At 55.2% G+C, this 16,754-nt stretch overlaps 1 protein-coding gene across 3 annotated transcripts in view; it reads left to right on the top strand.

Moving 5' to 3' along the window:
* Nucleotides 1-16,754, top strand: part of ADGRG1 (adhesion G protein-coupled receptor G1) — a 40,039-nt gene that overhangs the window by 21,200 nt on the left and 2,085 nt on the right. For all 3 annotated transcript variants that reach the window (XM_036832449.1, XM_036832450.1, XM_036832451.1), the window contains exons 2-13: nucleotides 4,902-4,996; nucleotides 5,550-5,972; nucleotides 7,532-7,664; nucleotides 8,241-8,388; nucleotides 9,027-9,158; nucleotides 9,507-9,623; nucleotides 9,847-9,892; nucleotides 10,148-10,251; nucleotides 11,044-11,162; nucleotides 13,143-13,411; nucleotides 14,502-14,610; nucleotides 15,641-15,909. In XM_036832449.1, the coding sequence (XP_036688344.1) occupies nucleotides 4,936-4,996; nucleotides 5,550-5,972; nucleotides 7,532-7,664; nucleotides 8,241-8,388; nucleotides 9,027-9,158; nucleotides 9,507-9,623; nucleotides 9,847-9,892; nucleotides 10,148-10,251; nucleotides 11,044-11,162; nucleotides 13,143-13,411; nucleotides 14,502-14,610; nucleotides 15,641-15,909 (1,930 nt within the window). In that variant the 5' untranslated portion in view covers nucleotides 4,902-4,935. The remainder of the gene's footprint in view (nucleotides 1-4,901; nucleotides 4,997-5,549; nucleotides 5,973-7,531; nucleotides 7,665-8,240; nucleotides 8,389-9,026; nucleotides 9,159-9,506; nucleotides 9,624-9,846; nucleotides 9,893-10,147; nucleotides 10,252-11,043; nucleotides 11,163-13,142; nucleotides 13,412-14,501; nucleotides 14,611-15,640; nucleotides 15,910-16,754) is intronic.

A 16,754-nucleotide genomic window follows, 5' to 3' on the forward strand; every position in this document is an offset into this window, starting at 1 on the left:
TGAGTTGGGTCATGGAGTTAGGGAAGGCATTGCAGGCAAAGAGACAGGCTGGCTGGGGGGGTGGATAAGTTTGTGGTCCACAGTGTATGTTACGGGCAGGAGAAGGAAAGGTATGGGGGCCCAGGTCCAGGTCATCTTCCTGGGGAGGTGCCTGCCCAGGAAGGGTTAACCCCAGAGCTGCCCAGGTCCTGTCCACTCAACTTCCACCTCCATCCTCCGAGGAAATGGGTTTTCCAGGAGCCTGGACTGGGCCAGTGGTGACTCGTGGCTCTACACGGATGGCAGAGGAAGTGACTCAGGCCCCGGCGGGAGAAAGTGAGCCACGGATCCCCTGCCTGTTGCCCTCTCCCCCACCACGAGGATGGGCAGGGCTGGGCCTGCGCTGGAGCTGGGGCCCTTCCTCCCCAGCCCAGCCAGCCCTGGGGATGGGCAGCCGGGAGTCTTGGCTTAAAGGAGCCCTGGCCCCCTCCGCTCTGCCTGGATCCTTGGGGACTCTGTGATGGTGGCCCCCATTGTGTCAAGCTGGGCCAGACTGTTTTGTTCTCTGTGTTTACGGAAGGCCTGAGGTCAAGGGCAGCTGCTCCAGAAGGGGAGCTGGGGGATGGGGGCATCACTAGGGGGCTCGGCCCCCCAAATCCTCTCTCCCAGGCTGGAGTTGTCTGCACTGCCTGTGGTCTTGGCTGACCCCCGCCCCACCATTTTTCTCTCCTTTTCTTTGGGGGTCTCCCAAAGCCAGGGGGGCATGCATCTCTAGAAACTGACAGTGCCAGCTCTGCAAGGAGTTCTCTAGGGCGAGACTGAGGTCTGTGTCTTGGCTCCACTGGTGGAGATCTTGGAACAGATGGCCCTTCCCTAGTCTCAGTTTCCTGATCTGTAAAATGGCAAAACAGTAGGACCAGCCTTACAGGGTGGCTGTGAGGATTTCATGGTAACGTAGATGGTGCCCCAGTTCAGCCCTTCTGTCCCTTAGAGGCTTCTGGGGACAGGCTCAGTTCTGGGCTGTGAGGAGGGAAGTTTTCTGGGTGGGGTTTCAGTCTTCCCGGAAAGGAAATTTCATGCTCTAAGAATTTCCCATCAAGGTGCTTTGGAAGTTGAGCTGGCTGTGGGGGCCCCGAGGGGGTTACATGGAGGGTGGGAGGGAAGGTGTAGGAGTAGGAACCTGTGACAGGCCCAGGGGTTGAGTGAGGGGCAGGCATGAGCTGGTCAGGAAGGATACAGAGATATCTAGCTGACACCTATGGCGCCTGCCGTGTGCATGGTCCTGCTCTAAGTCCTCTACAGGTATCAAGTCATTTAATTCTCACAACGACCCTTGCAGTAGTCTCAATTTTTATTCCTATCTACAGATGATGAGAGTGAGGCCCAGAGAGGGTGAGTAACTAGCCCAAGGACACACAGCTATTGAGTAGGGGGACTGGGATTTGAACCCAGACAGTCTGGCTCCAGAGTCTACTAAGGGTGGGTTAAAGGAAGCCAGGCAGTCCCTCCCCTCAAATCCCAAGAATGTCCATAGGGCTAGAGTTGTTCACCTTGGAGTGGCTATTCAAGTCGCCAGGGTAGAGTGGGGATGAGCCAGGAATATCAGGTCATGCCATTGATCCCTGTCTGTTGGAATCATGGTACTTCACAGTGGTGCAGCCTCACTTGTATCCCTCCAGTGATGGGGAGCTCTCTTCCTGTTTCCACCTTTTTGCTCTCAAAGGAATCAATCTAGGAGGATTGATGAAAGCAGATGATTCTGCCCTGTCCTGGGCCCTGTATACCGATAGTGGTAGCTCACTTTGAAGGTCAGTGGGCCGGAGAGATACATGGATTCTGGCCAGCTCCATCCTTGTTTTCTGTATGATGTCAGGAAATCACTGGCCCTCTCTGGGCCTTGAATCCAAATGCCAAAAGATGGAGAATTGGGGACAAATTTGCAAAGTGATTGTGAGCTCTGAGTTCAGAAGTATAAAGCAGGGGTCAAAGCAGGGGTGGGAGAAGCTGCCAGGAGGAGGTGTCCTTTGGATTGGGGATCAGATGTAGACGGTGACAGTGACCGGCAGAAGAAAGAAGGAAAGAGAAAGGGTTCAGGAGAGACATGTTTCTGTCCCTGGATGCTGGATTTCCTTTCACTGGTCTGGAGTGGCAGTTTTAAAAGGAGCCAAAATGGGAGACACTGCTTTGGAAAGATCCCCAGTGTTCTCCTTACTTGCAGCAAGTAATAAATCCTTCCTTCTCCCTAAAAACAAAAACACCAAAAACCAAAAAAAAAACCCAAAAGGAGCCAAAATGCTCAGAGAGGATGCAGAGTGAAACCTTAAAAATCACAATGTAAGAAACAGCGGCCATTCCCTCAAACACTTTCACATCCTTCCTCAGGGGTCTTGTGATGTCACCAGGGCAGGATGATGAACCCAACTGACCAATGATTAGACTGACCAGGCCCTAGAAATTGGGGTTCCATTACACATGGTGGGACACTGGAGACGGGCTCTAGCTTGAGGGGGCCAGCTTTGTTAAAGGAAGGCCCCGCCCAGGAAGGAGACGGTGAACTCCTGCATGGACCACCCCTCCATTTAATGCTGCCCTTAAATATTCCATCCAAAAGCCACTTCTTCCTGGAAGCCCTCCTTGGTTTCCTCCCAAAGTCAAACTCCTCTCATGCCCCATGGTTGCCAGGCTTCCTTTCGTCTGGCTTGTGGCAGATGATTGCATCTGTCACCACAGCTATATGTAGTTCCTCACAGGATGAGGATGGCTGTTCGTGACTGCCAGCACCCAGCTCAGTCATAAGGCCAGCTGGCAGTGGGGAGGGCCAAGCCACCCAGCATCTCTCTATAAGTACCAGGCACACAGGTTCCCTACCAGGCACTACAGTCCTGACCAGGCAGGGAAAGCCCTTGGCGTCTGGAGCAATCTTGGGCAAGTCATTTAATTCCTTGATCTCAGGTTCCCTGTCTGTGAAATGGGCCAATTGTAGGGCTGACTTCACAGGGTTGGAATGAAGATTAATACAGGTATAGGGGTGAGGGGGGGTGGGTCAGCACAGGCTGGCAGGTAGTAGGTGCTCAGCTAATAGAGGCTGGGGGGGGGGCATTGTACAAGAGGATGGGGCTGAGGGGAACCGGATCTCCCCCGACTTGGGCCAGACTATGTCTCCCGGCCAGACTGGGACGTACCCCTGCCTTTCCAGCTGCCCTGGGAACTGGCTCCCCCTGGTGGCCATAACAGGAATTGCCTGTCTCCTCTATCCCCTGGCTGTAGAGGGCGCTGTGGCTGCACTGATCCTTCACTCCATTTCCCTCACTGTCCACCTGCCCAGCGACCTCTGTGCACACCAGGCCCTGTGCACAGAGATGGATCCGCAGCTCCCTGGCCGACACCAGGAGGAGGGATGTACCATCCTGCACCTCCCAGAGTTGGCTAACGGGACCCTATGAAACAGAAACAGACACACAGACAGAGAGAACCAAAGGAGGCCAGGACTGACTGTAGAGGGAGTTGAGGAAGGCTTCCTGAAGGAGGTGTCCTCTGAGCTGGGTCTTAGGGATGATGGTGGTGAGGTTCCAGGAGGAGAGCCCTGTAAGCCCCCCTTTTCCTGTGTCTTCTTCAGGCCTGGAGGGGGCAGGGTGGTTGGGGTGGTTCCTGGTGGTGCTGGGGAGCCCCCCCGCCCCGCAGTTCTAGCCTGATTACCCCATCACTGCTGGATCCGGAGGGAGGTACTATTATTAGTCCTGTTTTCCATGACCCTTTTACAGGGTCATGCAGCGAGCAAGAGGTGGAGCTGGGACTTGAACCCAGCCACTGCCTCTTTTTAATTTTTTTAAATTTTTATATTTTAATTTTATTTTATTGAAGAATAGTTGACTTACAATGTATTGATCTCTGCTGTACAACAAAGTGATTCAGTTATACAGTTATACATATATATTCTTCCTCATATTCTTTTCCATCATGGTTTATCACAGGTTATTGAATATAGTTCCCTGTGCTATAAAGTAGGACCTTGTTGTTTATCCATCCTATATGTAATAGTTTGTATATACTAATCCCAAACTCCCAATCTATCCCTCCCCCACCCCCACCCCCTTGGCAACCACAAGTCTGTTCTCTATGTCTGTGTGTCTGTTTCTGTTTCATAGATAAGTTCATTTGTCATATTTTAGATTTCACATATAAGTGATATCATATGGTATTTGTCTTTCTCTGTCTGACTTACTTCACTTAGTATGATAATTTCTAGGTCCATCTGTGTTGCTGCAAATGGCATTATTTCATTCTTTTTTATGGCTGAGTAGTATTCCATTGTATATATGTACCATATCTTCTTTATCCATTCTTCTGTCAATGGACATGTAGGTTGTTTTCACATCTTGGCTGTTGTGAATAGTGCTGCTATGAATGTAGGGGTGCATGCATCTTTTTGAATTATAGTTTTGTCTGGATATATGCCCAGGAGTGGGATTGCTGGATCATATGGCAACTCTAGTTTTAGTTTTTTGAGGAACCTCCATACTGTTCTGCATAGTGGCTGCACCAATTTACATTCCCACCCACAGTGTAGGAGGGTTCCCTCTTCTCCACACCCTCTCCAGCATTTGTTATTTGCAGACTTTTTAATGATGGCCATTCTGACCTGTGTGTGTTGATACCTCACTGCAGTTTGATTTGCATTTCTTTAATAATTAACGCTGTGGACCATCTTTTCGTGTGCCTGTTGGCCATTTGTGTGTCTTCTTTTAGCCACGGCTTCTTGATGCTCAGCTCCTGGCAGCTCTGGGGAGGTCCACGGACTGTTTCCACGCTTGCCTCCCCACCTCACAGCCCACATCCATGCTACCCCGGCCTCTCCCTCTGCAGGGCTGGCACAGCCACCCTGTGGGTCAGGCCCTCAAGCCAACACTCCTGGCCTCTTTCAGGCGGTGACTTCTCAGGGTGACTCTGGGGAGGAAGATGGCTGCCCAAGTGCTGCTGCAGACGGTGCCGTTCCTGCTGGGTCTGCTCCTGGTTCCAGGTAGGCTTTCCTGGAGGTGCCCTAGGACTTACGTTAAAATGCCATCCTTATGTTAAGGATGTCTAGGTCAGCTGCCAGCACATCCACTAACCCCTTTGGGCAGGCACAGGCCTGAGGACACAGCTTAGCAAGTGGATGGTGGTACCTTGGAGAAAAGATAAAGGCACCCCTTCTTTGTGGCAGATGCAGCCCCACAGTGCACAGATGGGAGTGAGGAACGTGGACTGGGTTTTGGCCCTACTCACCTCTGCAGCCAGTGCATCCTTGTGCAGTACACAACCTGCACAACTGTTTGTGGCAGGCATGGCCTCATTAAATATTTTATTGCTATTTAAAATATTATTTTGCCTTTGAAATTAGTATTGATTTTGAGTTTGTTCTTTTCATATTTTGAAGCCAATAATCTTTGAATAGGGTAGACTCACATTTTTGGAGGCCCTTTGAGGTATAGGTCCTTGGAATGTGTGCGGGTCCTAGGCACTGGGCTCCTGTGTTCTGGGCCCAGAGCCTGCCCCCGGGCCCAGAGTCCCATCTACAGTCTCTGCTTCCTCAGGTGCCCGTGGCGGGGGCCCCCGGGAAGACTTCCGCTTCTGTGGCCAGCGGAACCAGACGCAGAACAGCAGCCTCCATTATAAGCGGACATCTGAGCTGCACATCTCCATCAGGAACACTGAGGAGGCCCTCACAGTCCACGCGCCCTTCCCTGGAGCCCATCCGGCTCCTAGGTCGTTCCCTCATCCCAGGGGCCTCTACCACTTCTGCCTCTACTGGAACCGCCATGCTGGGAAATTGCATCTTCGCTACGGCAAGAACGACTTCGTGCTGAGTAACCAAGCCTCTGACCTCCTGTGCTTCCGGCATCAGGAGGAGAGCCTGGCCGCGGGGGCCCCACTGTTCGCCACCTCTGTCAGCTCCTGGTGGAGCCCCCAGAACACCAGTCTGCCCAGTGCAGCCGGCTTCACCTTCTCCTTCCACAGTAAGGCGACTCCCAGGCAGAAGGAACAGCTTGGCCGAAGGCCTGGAGGCGGGGAAGGCAAAATGCACGGCGGGGTTAAAGCAGGCTGGGCTGAATGTCAGGTCGCGGAGCAGGGGCTCTGTTCGCAGGCAGTGGGGAGGCAGGGAAGGTGTCTGAGGAGTGGAAGAGTGTGATCCAAGGTGTGCTTCAGGGAGGTTTGTGGGAAGGTAGGGGTGAGGGCGGAGGGGCAAAGTGCCATCCAGTGGCTGCGGGGAAGGTCCAGGTAAAGGAAGATGAGGAATGAACAGGGTGAGAGCAGAAAGAATGGAGAGACGGGACTGGAGGTCAGGAGCCGGTGGAAAAATTCTGCTTCATCAGCATCATCTAGATTGTTTATCCCCATTTCTCGGAGGAGAAACTGAGGCACAAAGTTGCACAGCTAGTGAGTGAGGGAGCCAGGATCTGAACCCAGCAGCTGACTGGCATGAGGGGACCGGGGCAGGGGTGCAGGGGAGAGCAAGAGGTCAGAGGTCAGGAAGCAGCCAGGCTGGAGGCTGACACTGAGGTGTGCAGACTGTGTGTCTGGCTGGGGTGTGACAGGTGTGGTGTGGCCGCTGCCTTCTATTCAGTGCTGAGTGGGGGCAGGGAGGAGGGGGTGGCCCGACGGAGGTGGAGGCTCTACTCAAGGTCTAGGATTTCCCTGATTCTGGGGCCTTTCAGGCAGCTCCAGTTTGGGGCAGGGCTGCCAGGGGCAGGGGCAAAGGGCGTTGAATAGGTTAGCAGCTCTGGGCCCTTGGAAATGCTGGGGGGTGGCAGCAGCGGGCCCAGGTGCTGCCCAGGGCAGCAGACAGGGGCCGGGGCTGTAGATGGGGCTCCCCGCCCCCAGGCTGGGATTCTGCCCCAACCTGGGAGGGTTTAGGGCAAAGTCAGGCATAGCTGCAAATTGACTTCCTGAAGAACAGATCTGGCCTGGTCTTATTTGGTCTGTAGAGAGTTTTTTGAAAACATGAGCCAGGGTTTTCAAATGACCTAAAAATCAGGCTTTCTGCCTTATAAATTCAGATGTGACCACAGGGCCTGCCTTCCTTGCTGGCATAGGGCATGCCCCCTCCCCACGTGTCCTTCCTCCCATCTGCCTACCTCATCTGAGTCTCGTCTGAGCCCTGGACGTGCCTGAGTCTGCAGCCCTTGGGTGCACGGTACCCGGGTGGAGGGCCTGGAGCCACCACACAAGCCCCCCACCCCCCAGCTCCTCCTGAAGGGGGCCTGGCTGGCCCTGGGGAACTGGCCCTCCCAGCTCCGTGTGTGTAGTCAGAAGCATGCCTGGGTAGGTGTGTCCCGGCCCACCCTGCTGGGGCTGGAGTTGCTGGGGGCTCCACAGGACAGAGCCCCGTCTGGCTGGCTGCAGCTCTGAGTGACTTGGGGGAGTCCACTGCACCTCTTGCAGCCTCAGTTTCCTGCTCCATAAAATGGGGATAGAAGCTTTCAGAATCACAGGAGGATTAACTGAGAGTGTAATGAGTGTGGCCGGGCACCTCATTCAACAGCCTTTGGCGGGTCTGTCCGTCCCTCTCCCCCAGCTCCTCCCCTGAAGACCTCCCACAGCGCCTCGGTGGACACATGTGAGCTGAAAAGGGACCTCCAGCGGCTCAGCCAGTTTCTGAAGCATCCCCGGAAGAGCTCAAGGAGACCCCCGTTCACCCCCGCAGGCCAGTAAGTGTGGGTCCCCAGTGTGTGAGGGGCAAGGAGGAGGCATCCCCCAGACCCGGGCAGGGCAGGGCAGGGACCTGGAGTGGGCGGTTGTATGGAAACCTCCCCTGGGGCTGGAATGTTCTGTCTTTCCATCTTCTCCGGGAGGAATTGAGATACAGCCCTGGAGGCCAAACCCCTCCCCCTACCTGAGTCATTAAAAACAAATGTCACACCCACCAGCCCAGGTCAGCCGCCCCCAAGCCCTCCTCTCCACCAATAAAGTGAAAAGGATTGGCCCATTTTACAGCTCAGCAGACTGAGGCCCAGAGATGGGTAGGGCTGCTCCGTTGCACAAAGTGGGTCGGTCCAGGTAGAACTGGGCCCACAACCTGGTGGCCGAGTCCGAGGATATGTCCCCACCCCCCTCCTTTCCTGTTTGCTCTGACGCCCTGGCTTCCTCCCTGCCACCCCGCAGGTCATTCTGTCTGCCCCACACTCCTTCCTGTGTATCTGCCTGAGTCTCTCCTCTCCCTCTCTCCTCCCTCTGGATCCGCCCCTCACACCCAGCAGTCACCCACCCTCTCTCCCCACTGCCAGGCAGCTGCAGAGCCTGGAGTCGAAGCTGACCTCTGTGAGCTTCACAGGGGACACGGTGTCCTTTGAGGAAGATCTGGTCAACGCCACAGTGTGGAAGCTCCAGCCCGCAGCCAGCCTCCAGGACCTGCACATCCACTCCCAGCGGGAGGTCAGGGGTCAGGATGGTGGCCAGGGCAGGAAGCAGATGTGGAGGCCGTGAGCACTCCCCTCCTCTGGGCCTCCGGGAGCCAGATGTGTGCTGATGAGGAAGGCCTCAGGCCCAAAGACTGCCTCAGTCAGTGGCTACCCGGTGGAACTGAGGACCCTTCCTGATTCAGTGGTGGGGACAGAGGTGGGGAGGGACCTGGTCCCTGTACAGGGGGCTCCTGTGGCACATCCTTGTGGACAGACAACCAACACTAAAATGCTTGTGCCTGCAGCCCTGTTGTGAGCCTGCCCTCGGTGGGCCTAGTTGGGGACAGAGGGCTACCCACCCTGCCCTTCTTATCCCCCAGCACACCAGGGAGCCATAGGCAGGGTCAGTGTCTGAAGCCCAGACACCAGAATACCACGTGATTCTCCCAGGCCCATTTGCCGCTGGGGCCCTGGGCTCTAACGACAAGGCACCCCAGCCAGAGCTGGTGCCAGGGAAAGGAGGGGTGAGAAGGGCTGTCGTGAGTCAGGCCTGGCGTCCTGAAGGAGGTGGGCTTAGAGATGGCAGCGTCCAGGAAGGCATGTGCTGGGGGGATGTGGAGGGGATCTGGAGGTCCACCTCTGGCTGAGCCCCAGTGGGACTCTGGTCTGCAGGGGGAGCAGAGCGAGATCCTGGAGTACTCGGTGCTGCTGCCCCGCGAGCTCTTCCAGAAGACCAAGGGCCAGAGGCAGGAGGCTGAGAAGAGACTCCTCCTGGTGGACTTCAGCAGCCAAGCCCTGTTCCAGGTATGGGGCTGTCATCCTCGGGCCGTCCCTGGGGGAAAGCAGCTTCTGTCTGACGCAGAGATGGAAGGGTGGGCATGGAGCCCAGCCCCTTCCTCCAAGAGTCCCTGTAAAGTCAGAAGTCGGACAGCAACGTGCAGATCTCCCTGGGAGATTTAGACCTGGGAGAGTGTTGTTCTCACTATGGTGTAAATGACTACCCTTGCAAGAATTGTTTCCAGAGGGAGACTCAAAATCTGGGAACAATGTGCCGGGCAGAGACAGGAGTCTAGAAGGTCTGGGGAACTTCTGGGCTTTTCTCCTCAGTCCTGAGCCCCCTCCCTACCCTCTTCCCCCACTCCATATACCTAGGACAAGAATTCCAGCCAGGTTTTGGGGGAGAAGGTCTTGGGTATCGTTGTGCAGAACACCAAAGTAGCCAACCTCTCGGAGCCCATGGTGCTCACCTTCCAGCACCAGCCACAGCCGGTGAGTGTGAGCAAAGCAACCAAGGACACAAGGGTCCCCGTTGTCCATGTCCTCCTGTCCCCCTCTCCTCTGAATCACTTGTCTTTAACAAAATGATTGACTGGCTGAGGGCATCGGCCAGTCAGGTACAAAAGGGGTGGGGCCCTGGCACTGACTCCCTCAGCCTGGCTGGAAAGGAGTAGACTGTCGTGAGACCCACTCCCCTTCTTTCTTGTCCCTACAGAAGAATGTGACTCTACAGTGTGTATTCTGGGTTGAAGACCTGACATGTGAGTCAGGGGACTCTGAGCTGGGCAGGTACCTGGAGGCAGGTACCAGGGGGTTCTGGAAGGTGGGGGAGATGGAGTTAATCAAGGGGGGCTTCCTGGAGGAAGATGGGCTTTGAAGAGGGAGTGATGGCAGGCTTGGGATCTGCTAAGGGGAGCAAAGGCTCAGAAGAGTGATGCAGTCATGCATTTGTGGGGTATAGTGGGGTGCTGGGGTGCTGGGCTTGATCTCAGAGCCCCATGCTGGCCCCTCTTCAGTGAGCAGCCCGGGGAGCTGGAGCGATGTGGGCTGTGAGACCATCAGGAGAGAGACGCAGACGTCCTGCCTCTGCAACCACCTGACCTACTTTGCAGTGCTGATGGTGCGTGGCCCCCTCCTTCCCCGCTGCCATACACAGGCCGGGTTCTTGCTCTGTGGCCACCACTTCTCACATATATGTCATCCATTCCTCACAACAAGCCCCGAGGTCACTCCTGGTGTTGTCCCATTTTATAGGTAAGGAAACTGAGGCTCAGAGAGGTTAGGCAATTTACTCAAGTTCACACAGCTAGTAGTAAGTAAAAGAGCTGGTCTCTAAAGCCCTTGTTCTTTATTCCCAAATTTTGGTGCATGATAAAAATGCAGGTTCCTGGTCCTAACCTAGGATTCTGATTCCACAGGGCTGGGGTGGGACCAGGAGTATGTTTCTAAAGAGCCCTCAAGGGGATACTGAGGCCCAGTGCGAGGCCCTTGTGATGGACTTCAGTGCCCCCAAGATCTCAGAAGCTTTGTGTCCTAGGCTCATTCTCCCCAAATCTTAGGACCCTAGCATCTGAGGGACCGGAGTGGTCTTCCACCTCTCTCTGGGCGTGGCGAGCTCACTGCCTCACAGGAAACTTATTTCTGTTTTGAATGCTACAGAAAAATAATTAGTGCCAGGACAGAAAAGGGATTCTCTGGTGGAGGGTTCTTGACCTTGGTGGGACGGGGATCCATTTGAGAATGTGGTGAAAAATGCACTCATGGGACCACACTCCGCTCAGTTTAGGGGGCAGGTGTGGTTCATAGACGCCCAAGGCCGTCCAGGGACCAGGGGTTAGACCTCCATCTGGGCAAACCCTCAGTGTTGAGGTGGGGGCACTGAGGCCAGCCCTGACCTGTCTCGTGGACCCAGGTTACCTCTGTGGAGGTGGACGCCATACACAAGCAGTACCTGACCCTCCTCTCCTACGTGGGCTGTGTCATCTCCGCCGTGGCCTGCGTCCTCACCATCGCGGCCTACCTCTGCTCTCGGTAGGACCTGGGAGCAAGAGGGGAGGGGGCAGGGAGAACCTGCATTCCAGGCCCCCGGGCTGGGACCCCACAGTGAGGGAGACCCACCCTGGAGATTGGCCTGACTGACCCCGAAACGTGTGTATCGTTGTGGAAGCCCTGGGAGGTGCAGCCAGCTGACCCCCAGGGGTGGCATTTCCTGCTCAGATCCGTGGTGTTTGGGTAACATAGCATCTCCAGTTCACGTTAACTGCCAACATTTAAAAGTTTGGGTAACATAGCATCTCCAGTTCACGTTAACTGCCAACATTTAAAAGTTTGGGTAACATAGCATCTCCAGTTCACGTTAACTGCCAACATTTAAAAGTTTGGGTAACATAGCATCTCCAGTTTTCATTAACTGCCAACATTTAAAATTGGGAGAGTTGACATAAGAATCTAGATTCCTGTCTTTGAATAACCAGATGTGATACCGCTGGGGGCACATGATAATATGACGGTGATGGTAATGATAATGGTGAACACTTATATCAAGCGGCCCACATGCCCCACACGGTTCTAAGGGCTTTACACGCGTGAACTTGGTTCATCCTCACAAGGGCCCTATGGAAGAGTGCTCAGAGAGAGTAAGTGACCTGACTGAGGTCACACAGCGGGGAAGTGGTAGAAGCAGGCTTGAACCCAAGCAGGCTGGCTCCAGGCCCACGAGGCCCGGGTTAGCGGAGCTGCCTGGCCGTGGCCGCTGTGGACAGGTAGAGCCCCCAGACTTTCCTCCAGCCCCTGTTCCCTAGTGTCTGGTTTGAGGCCTGACCCCCTGGCTCCACGGAGGCGTGTGTCCCCCCAGTCGTTTGGGTGCCCGCTGAGAGAAGGGGCCGCCTTTGGTGGGGTGAAGAACGCCTCCACCCACCCTCAGGCCGGCTGTGTGTGGGGTCTGCATTGTCAGTGCTGGGCTTGGCCTAAACCGAGGTCCACCTGTAGCCGGGCCCTGGACCCGTCTGGGTGGAAGGGAGACGTCCTTAGTTCTACTGGAGAATGAAGACTCTTGGAGTGCGCGCACTCTCCTCGCGGGGACTGGGGAGGGTAGAGCCGTGTGAAGGCGTGGCCACAGCTGCACACGTGGTGGGGCTGGAGCAGGCGATGAGGAGGGACGGCTGGCAGGCTGAGTGGAGAGCTGGGGGTGAGGGCACAAGCCCCTCCCAGCACCTGCTCATTGATCACAAAAGTGCCCCAGGACGAAGGGACAGGAACCCTTAGGGACTGAGCATCTTATCTGTGCCAGATGCTTTGTATCAGTGTAACCCTCACCCCAACCCTGCGAGGGGGGCCGTCCTCCCACTTCACAGACGAGTAAACTGAGGGTGAGGGGGATGGGGCCAGCCTAAGGTGGTGCCTCAAGTTAGGGGTAGGGTGGGCATGGGGATCCAGGATGGTAGGTGTTCTTCTGCACTCTCTGGAGCAGGCAGTGGATGGTGCCAGGCGGACAGAAAGGCTGACAGTGCCCTGCACCACACAGTGTCTTGGGATGGGAGCAGGACGTGCACACACAGACTTGCAAACTCAAGGCCACAGGCCACACAGCGTGTGCTCACAGATGCACAGTAGTGCAGACAGACAGGCAGACACAGGACATGGGTGGCATGGATTCTCCAAAACAGCAAAAAATCCAGTCTTTCCCTTCTTGACTTTGGGAGCATCTGGTTGATTGTAGTGGCTGATTTGTCTTCCTCGCTGTGCTTGGTTAAATCTGCCGTTAAATGCACACATGGTGCCTGAGCCTGTGGGTGTTGGACACATGGTAGGTGCACGGGGACAGAGCCTAGCTGTAGCCACAGGAGGCCGTGTGTGTGTGTGTGTGTGTGTGTGCACGCGTGTGTGCGCGTGTAGCCTAGGAAGGCTGCCTGGAGGAGGAGGGGTGGGCGGGCACACCTCCCACCTCCCTGCCTTCCCACGCTGGCCACCAGAGTGACCCTGCCTGCCCTACCTCCACCCTTGCCTGTGCAGGAGGAAGTCTAGGGATTACACCATCAAGGTGCACATGAACCTGCTGCTGGCCGTCTTCCTGCTGGATGTGAGCTTCCTGCTCAGCGAGCCGGTGGCCCTGGCAGGCTCCGAGGCTGCCTGCCGCGCCAGTGCCATCTTTCTGCACTTCTCCCTGCTCGCCTGCCTCTCCTGGATGGGCCTCGAGGGCTACAACCTCTACCGACTCGTGGTCGAGGTCTTCGGCACCTATGTGCCAGGCTACCTGCTCAAGCTGGGCATCGTGGGCTGGGGTAAGTTGGTGGAGGGGGTTGGTGGCCCCCCAGACCTGCCTTTTCCTCTTGGTTTCTGGCAAAACATGGGCACTTGGTTCCACTTCTCCACCTACCCCTCTGACTATTCCCTCACTGCTTCCTTCACTCACCCATCCTCAGGGGTTGTTTACCTTGGCTAGGTCAAGGTCCTCTTTAGGAAGATGAGGTGATGAGCCCTGTCCCCAAGAAACACTTACATATTCTCTACATCTCTCACTCTTTTACAAGTGGGGTTTGCAGATGGAGCCACCATGTATGGATGTGCAGGTTGTGCACTGCTCAAAGGCACCCAGTTGTGGATGAGTGGGGCTGTAATTCAGTCCTCACCTAATTCACCCAGGCTCGTGGTGGCCCTGCCTGTGGATCCCCATGAACCTCAGTTAACAGATTCCCCGTGGCTCTGGTATTTGTTCTTGGCCAACAGCAACCCAATTCACCTGTGGCCCAGACCTCTCTTTTGTCAGACCTGGAGGCCCAGGGGCACACACCACAAGTCCTTGAACGTTGCACAGGCCCACCAACCTCCACATGTCCCTGACCCCAACTTGCTGCTCCTCCCGTGTTGCTCATTCAGCCCTTTCTTGGTTCACTTCATTGTTTTACATGAAATTCCTTCAGAGTTGGTTCTTTGTCAAAATCCAGGTGTTTGGTGGTGGGCAACGCTTCCAGGGAGCTCTCAATCTCCACCTCATGGACAAGGTCAAGGCCCAGGGCAGACATCCCCTCGGGGTATAACTCTAGATGTCCCCTGTTGAACTGTCCTCCACCCCACCAATGTCCTTTCTGCTTCTCCCATCTCTCCTTGTGACAGCCAGCCCCACAGCAGGGAACTGCAGGCCCTTTCCGCTAGGGGGCCTCAGGATGCTGAGGGTGCAGGGGTAAGGTCAGGGGAGATGGGCTCCCTTTATGAGAAACCAGAACTGGAAAGGAGAAGGGTGGGTCTGAGCTTGGAGGACCTGCCCCAGATGGGGCTGGGTAGGCATGGGTCTGAGAGGAGGTCTCACCAGAGGGAAGGGGAGGGCAGGCCTCAGAGGGTGGGAGATGGACCTCCATGCTTTGTTGCCCGCAGGCTTCCCCATCTTCCTGGTGACGCTGGTGGCACTGGTGGATGTGAACAACTATGGCCCCATCATCCTAGCTGTGCACAGGACCCCAGAGAGTGTCATCTACCCTTCCATGTGAGTGGCTTGTGCAGTGGGGGCAGGAAAGTGAGCCTCATGGTGCAGAGGTCAGAGAGTAGCCTGGGCCCAGGTCATGCTGACCAGGAGACTCCTGGGTGCCAAGCTGCTGGGGGTATTGGGGTGACCCTTCTCTCAGGGAGGGTGAGAACGGGCCTGGATCTGCCAGTCACTTGCCAGATGACCTTGCACAGGTCCTGGCCCCTCTCTGGGCCTCAGTTTCCCCACTTGCAAGTGGGAGTATGGGTTGGAGCAGCTGAACCTCCATCATGTTCCTTTGCTGCACCCTTCTATCTTCTTCCCCATGGAAAAATGGAAAGACTGAGGCCCAGAGAAGGCAGGAATCCACACCACACTGCTCAAAGGCACCCCTCTGGGGGATGAGTGGGGCTGAAATCCAGTCCTCCTCCACTCACCTAATTCACCCAGGCTGGTGGTGGCCTGGCCTGTGTGTCCCCCTGAACCTAGACTAGAATCCAGGGCTCCTGAGCCCTAGGCTAGGAAGGAACCCTTTCCATTCCTTCAGTGTTTTGAAAATTTCAATTTTTTACATCATGACCTTGTGATTTTTGCCTCACTTTGTGCCATCTGTATTATTATTTGTTTAATTTTTTCTTTAAATCATCTGGCTTGTTAAATGTATTTTTTAAAAAATCATATCAACTATAAATGGGAAATAAGCATTACTTGTCATAAACAATGAGTAGTCATGAAAGCAAACACAGGAACAAGAAAACCCTGGTACTAAATTCTTGATGAAAGCAGTGAGCCTAAAAGTCTGGCTTTTTTTGAAAAGGGAGATTAGCAAGTGTTAGAAGTGTTAAACACGTTTTAGGACCAAACTAAGTCTTTCTCTTGACTACAGAGTAGGAATAAAGGAGAATTGAAAGGAGAGTGACTTTTTGGCCCTTGAGTCAGTGGTGTTTAAAGCAGCTGCCCTGTACTCGGGCTCACTATGGTGCTTGCCCATGGCCCAGAAAGCACCGTGCCAGCCCAGCCTTGCAATGAGCCTTCGTGCCCTTGCCCATAGGTGCTGGATCCGGGACTCCTTGGTCAGCCACGTCACCAACCTGGGCCTCTTCAGCCTGGTGTTTCTGTTCAACATGGCCATGCTGGGCACGATGGTGGTGCAGATCCTGCGGCTGCGCCCACACGCCCAGAAGTGGCCCCACGTGCTGACCCTGCTGGGTCTCAGTCTGGTCCTCGGCCTGCCCTGGGCCTTGGTCTTCTTCTCCTTTGCTTCTGGCACCTTCCAGCTTGTGGTCCTCTACTTTTTCAGCATCATCACCTCCTTCCAAGGTAGGCATGGAGAAAACCCCACCCCCTGGCCCAGGCAGGGTGCCCATACATAGAGAACAGACCAGAGAAGAGAGGACCCAGATGACCTGAAGGGCCTTCTCTGGGCCTCAGCCTTCCCATTCATAAAATGAGGGCATCCAGGCCACAGTTGACAAGTCTTTATTGAGTACGTATAATGTACAGGCCCTATGTTAAGCCCTAGTGCTGTAGTTGTGAACTGGTCGGGCAAGGGCCTTGCTTCCACAGAGCTCATCTCTACTGGGAAGACCAAGTGTGACAAGCAAGGTCACAGACATCAAAGGGCATCTAGGAGAGGAGGGAAGTACTAGTGGGCAATGTGATGGACAGTCTGAGCTTGGGTGGGGGACACTTGGGGGAGGGAAGCCTCTCTGTGTAGGAGACATCTGAAGACAACAGAAGGATCCAGCCATGGAGAGATCAAGGGCCCGTTACTCCAAGTGTGTTTCTCGGACCAGCAGCATGAGCATCGTCGGGAGCTTGTTACAGACACAGACTCTGGCCCCCCCAAGACCTGCCGAGTCAGAATCCTCCTTGTAACAGATGCCCAGGGGATGCGGTGCACGTTACAAGCTGAGGAGACCTGGTCTAGGGGTGATGTGCTCCAGGCAGAGGAAGAAGCATGAGCAAAGGTCCTGAGGCTAGAACTAGGTTATGTTTTGGAAGAATAGTGAGGAGGAGCAGGGGTAAGGGGTAGTGAGTGGGGGGCGTGGGGAGGAGGTGAGGGGGGAGGAGGTGAGGGGCTGGATCATGAGGGCCTGGCTTGATGCCATCAGGGTCCCTTCCTGCTCTACCTGCACCCCTCTACCCCCGCCCCCCAACATCTC

The sequence above is a fragment of the Balaenoptera musculus genome, chromosome 19 (assembly GCF_009873245.2).
Source record: "Balaenoptera musculus isolate JJ_BM4_2016_0621 chromosome 19, mBalMus1.pri.v3, whole genome shotgun sequence".
NCBI lineage: Eukaryota > Metazoa > Chordata > Mammalia > Artiodactyla > Balaenopteridae > Balaenoptera > Balaenoptera musculus.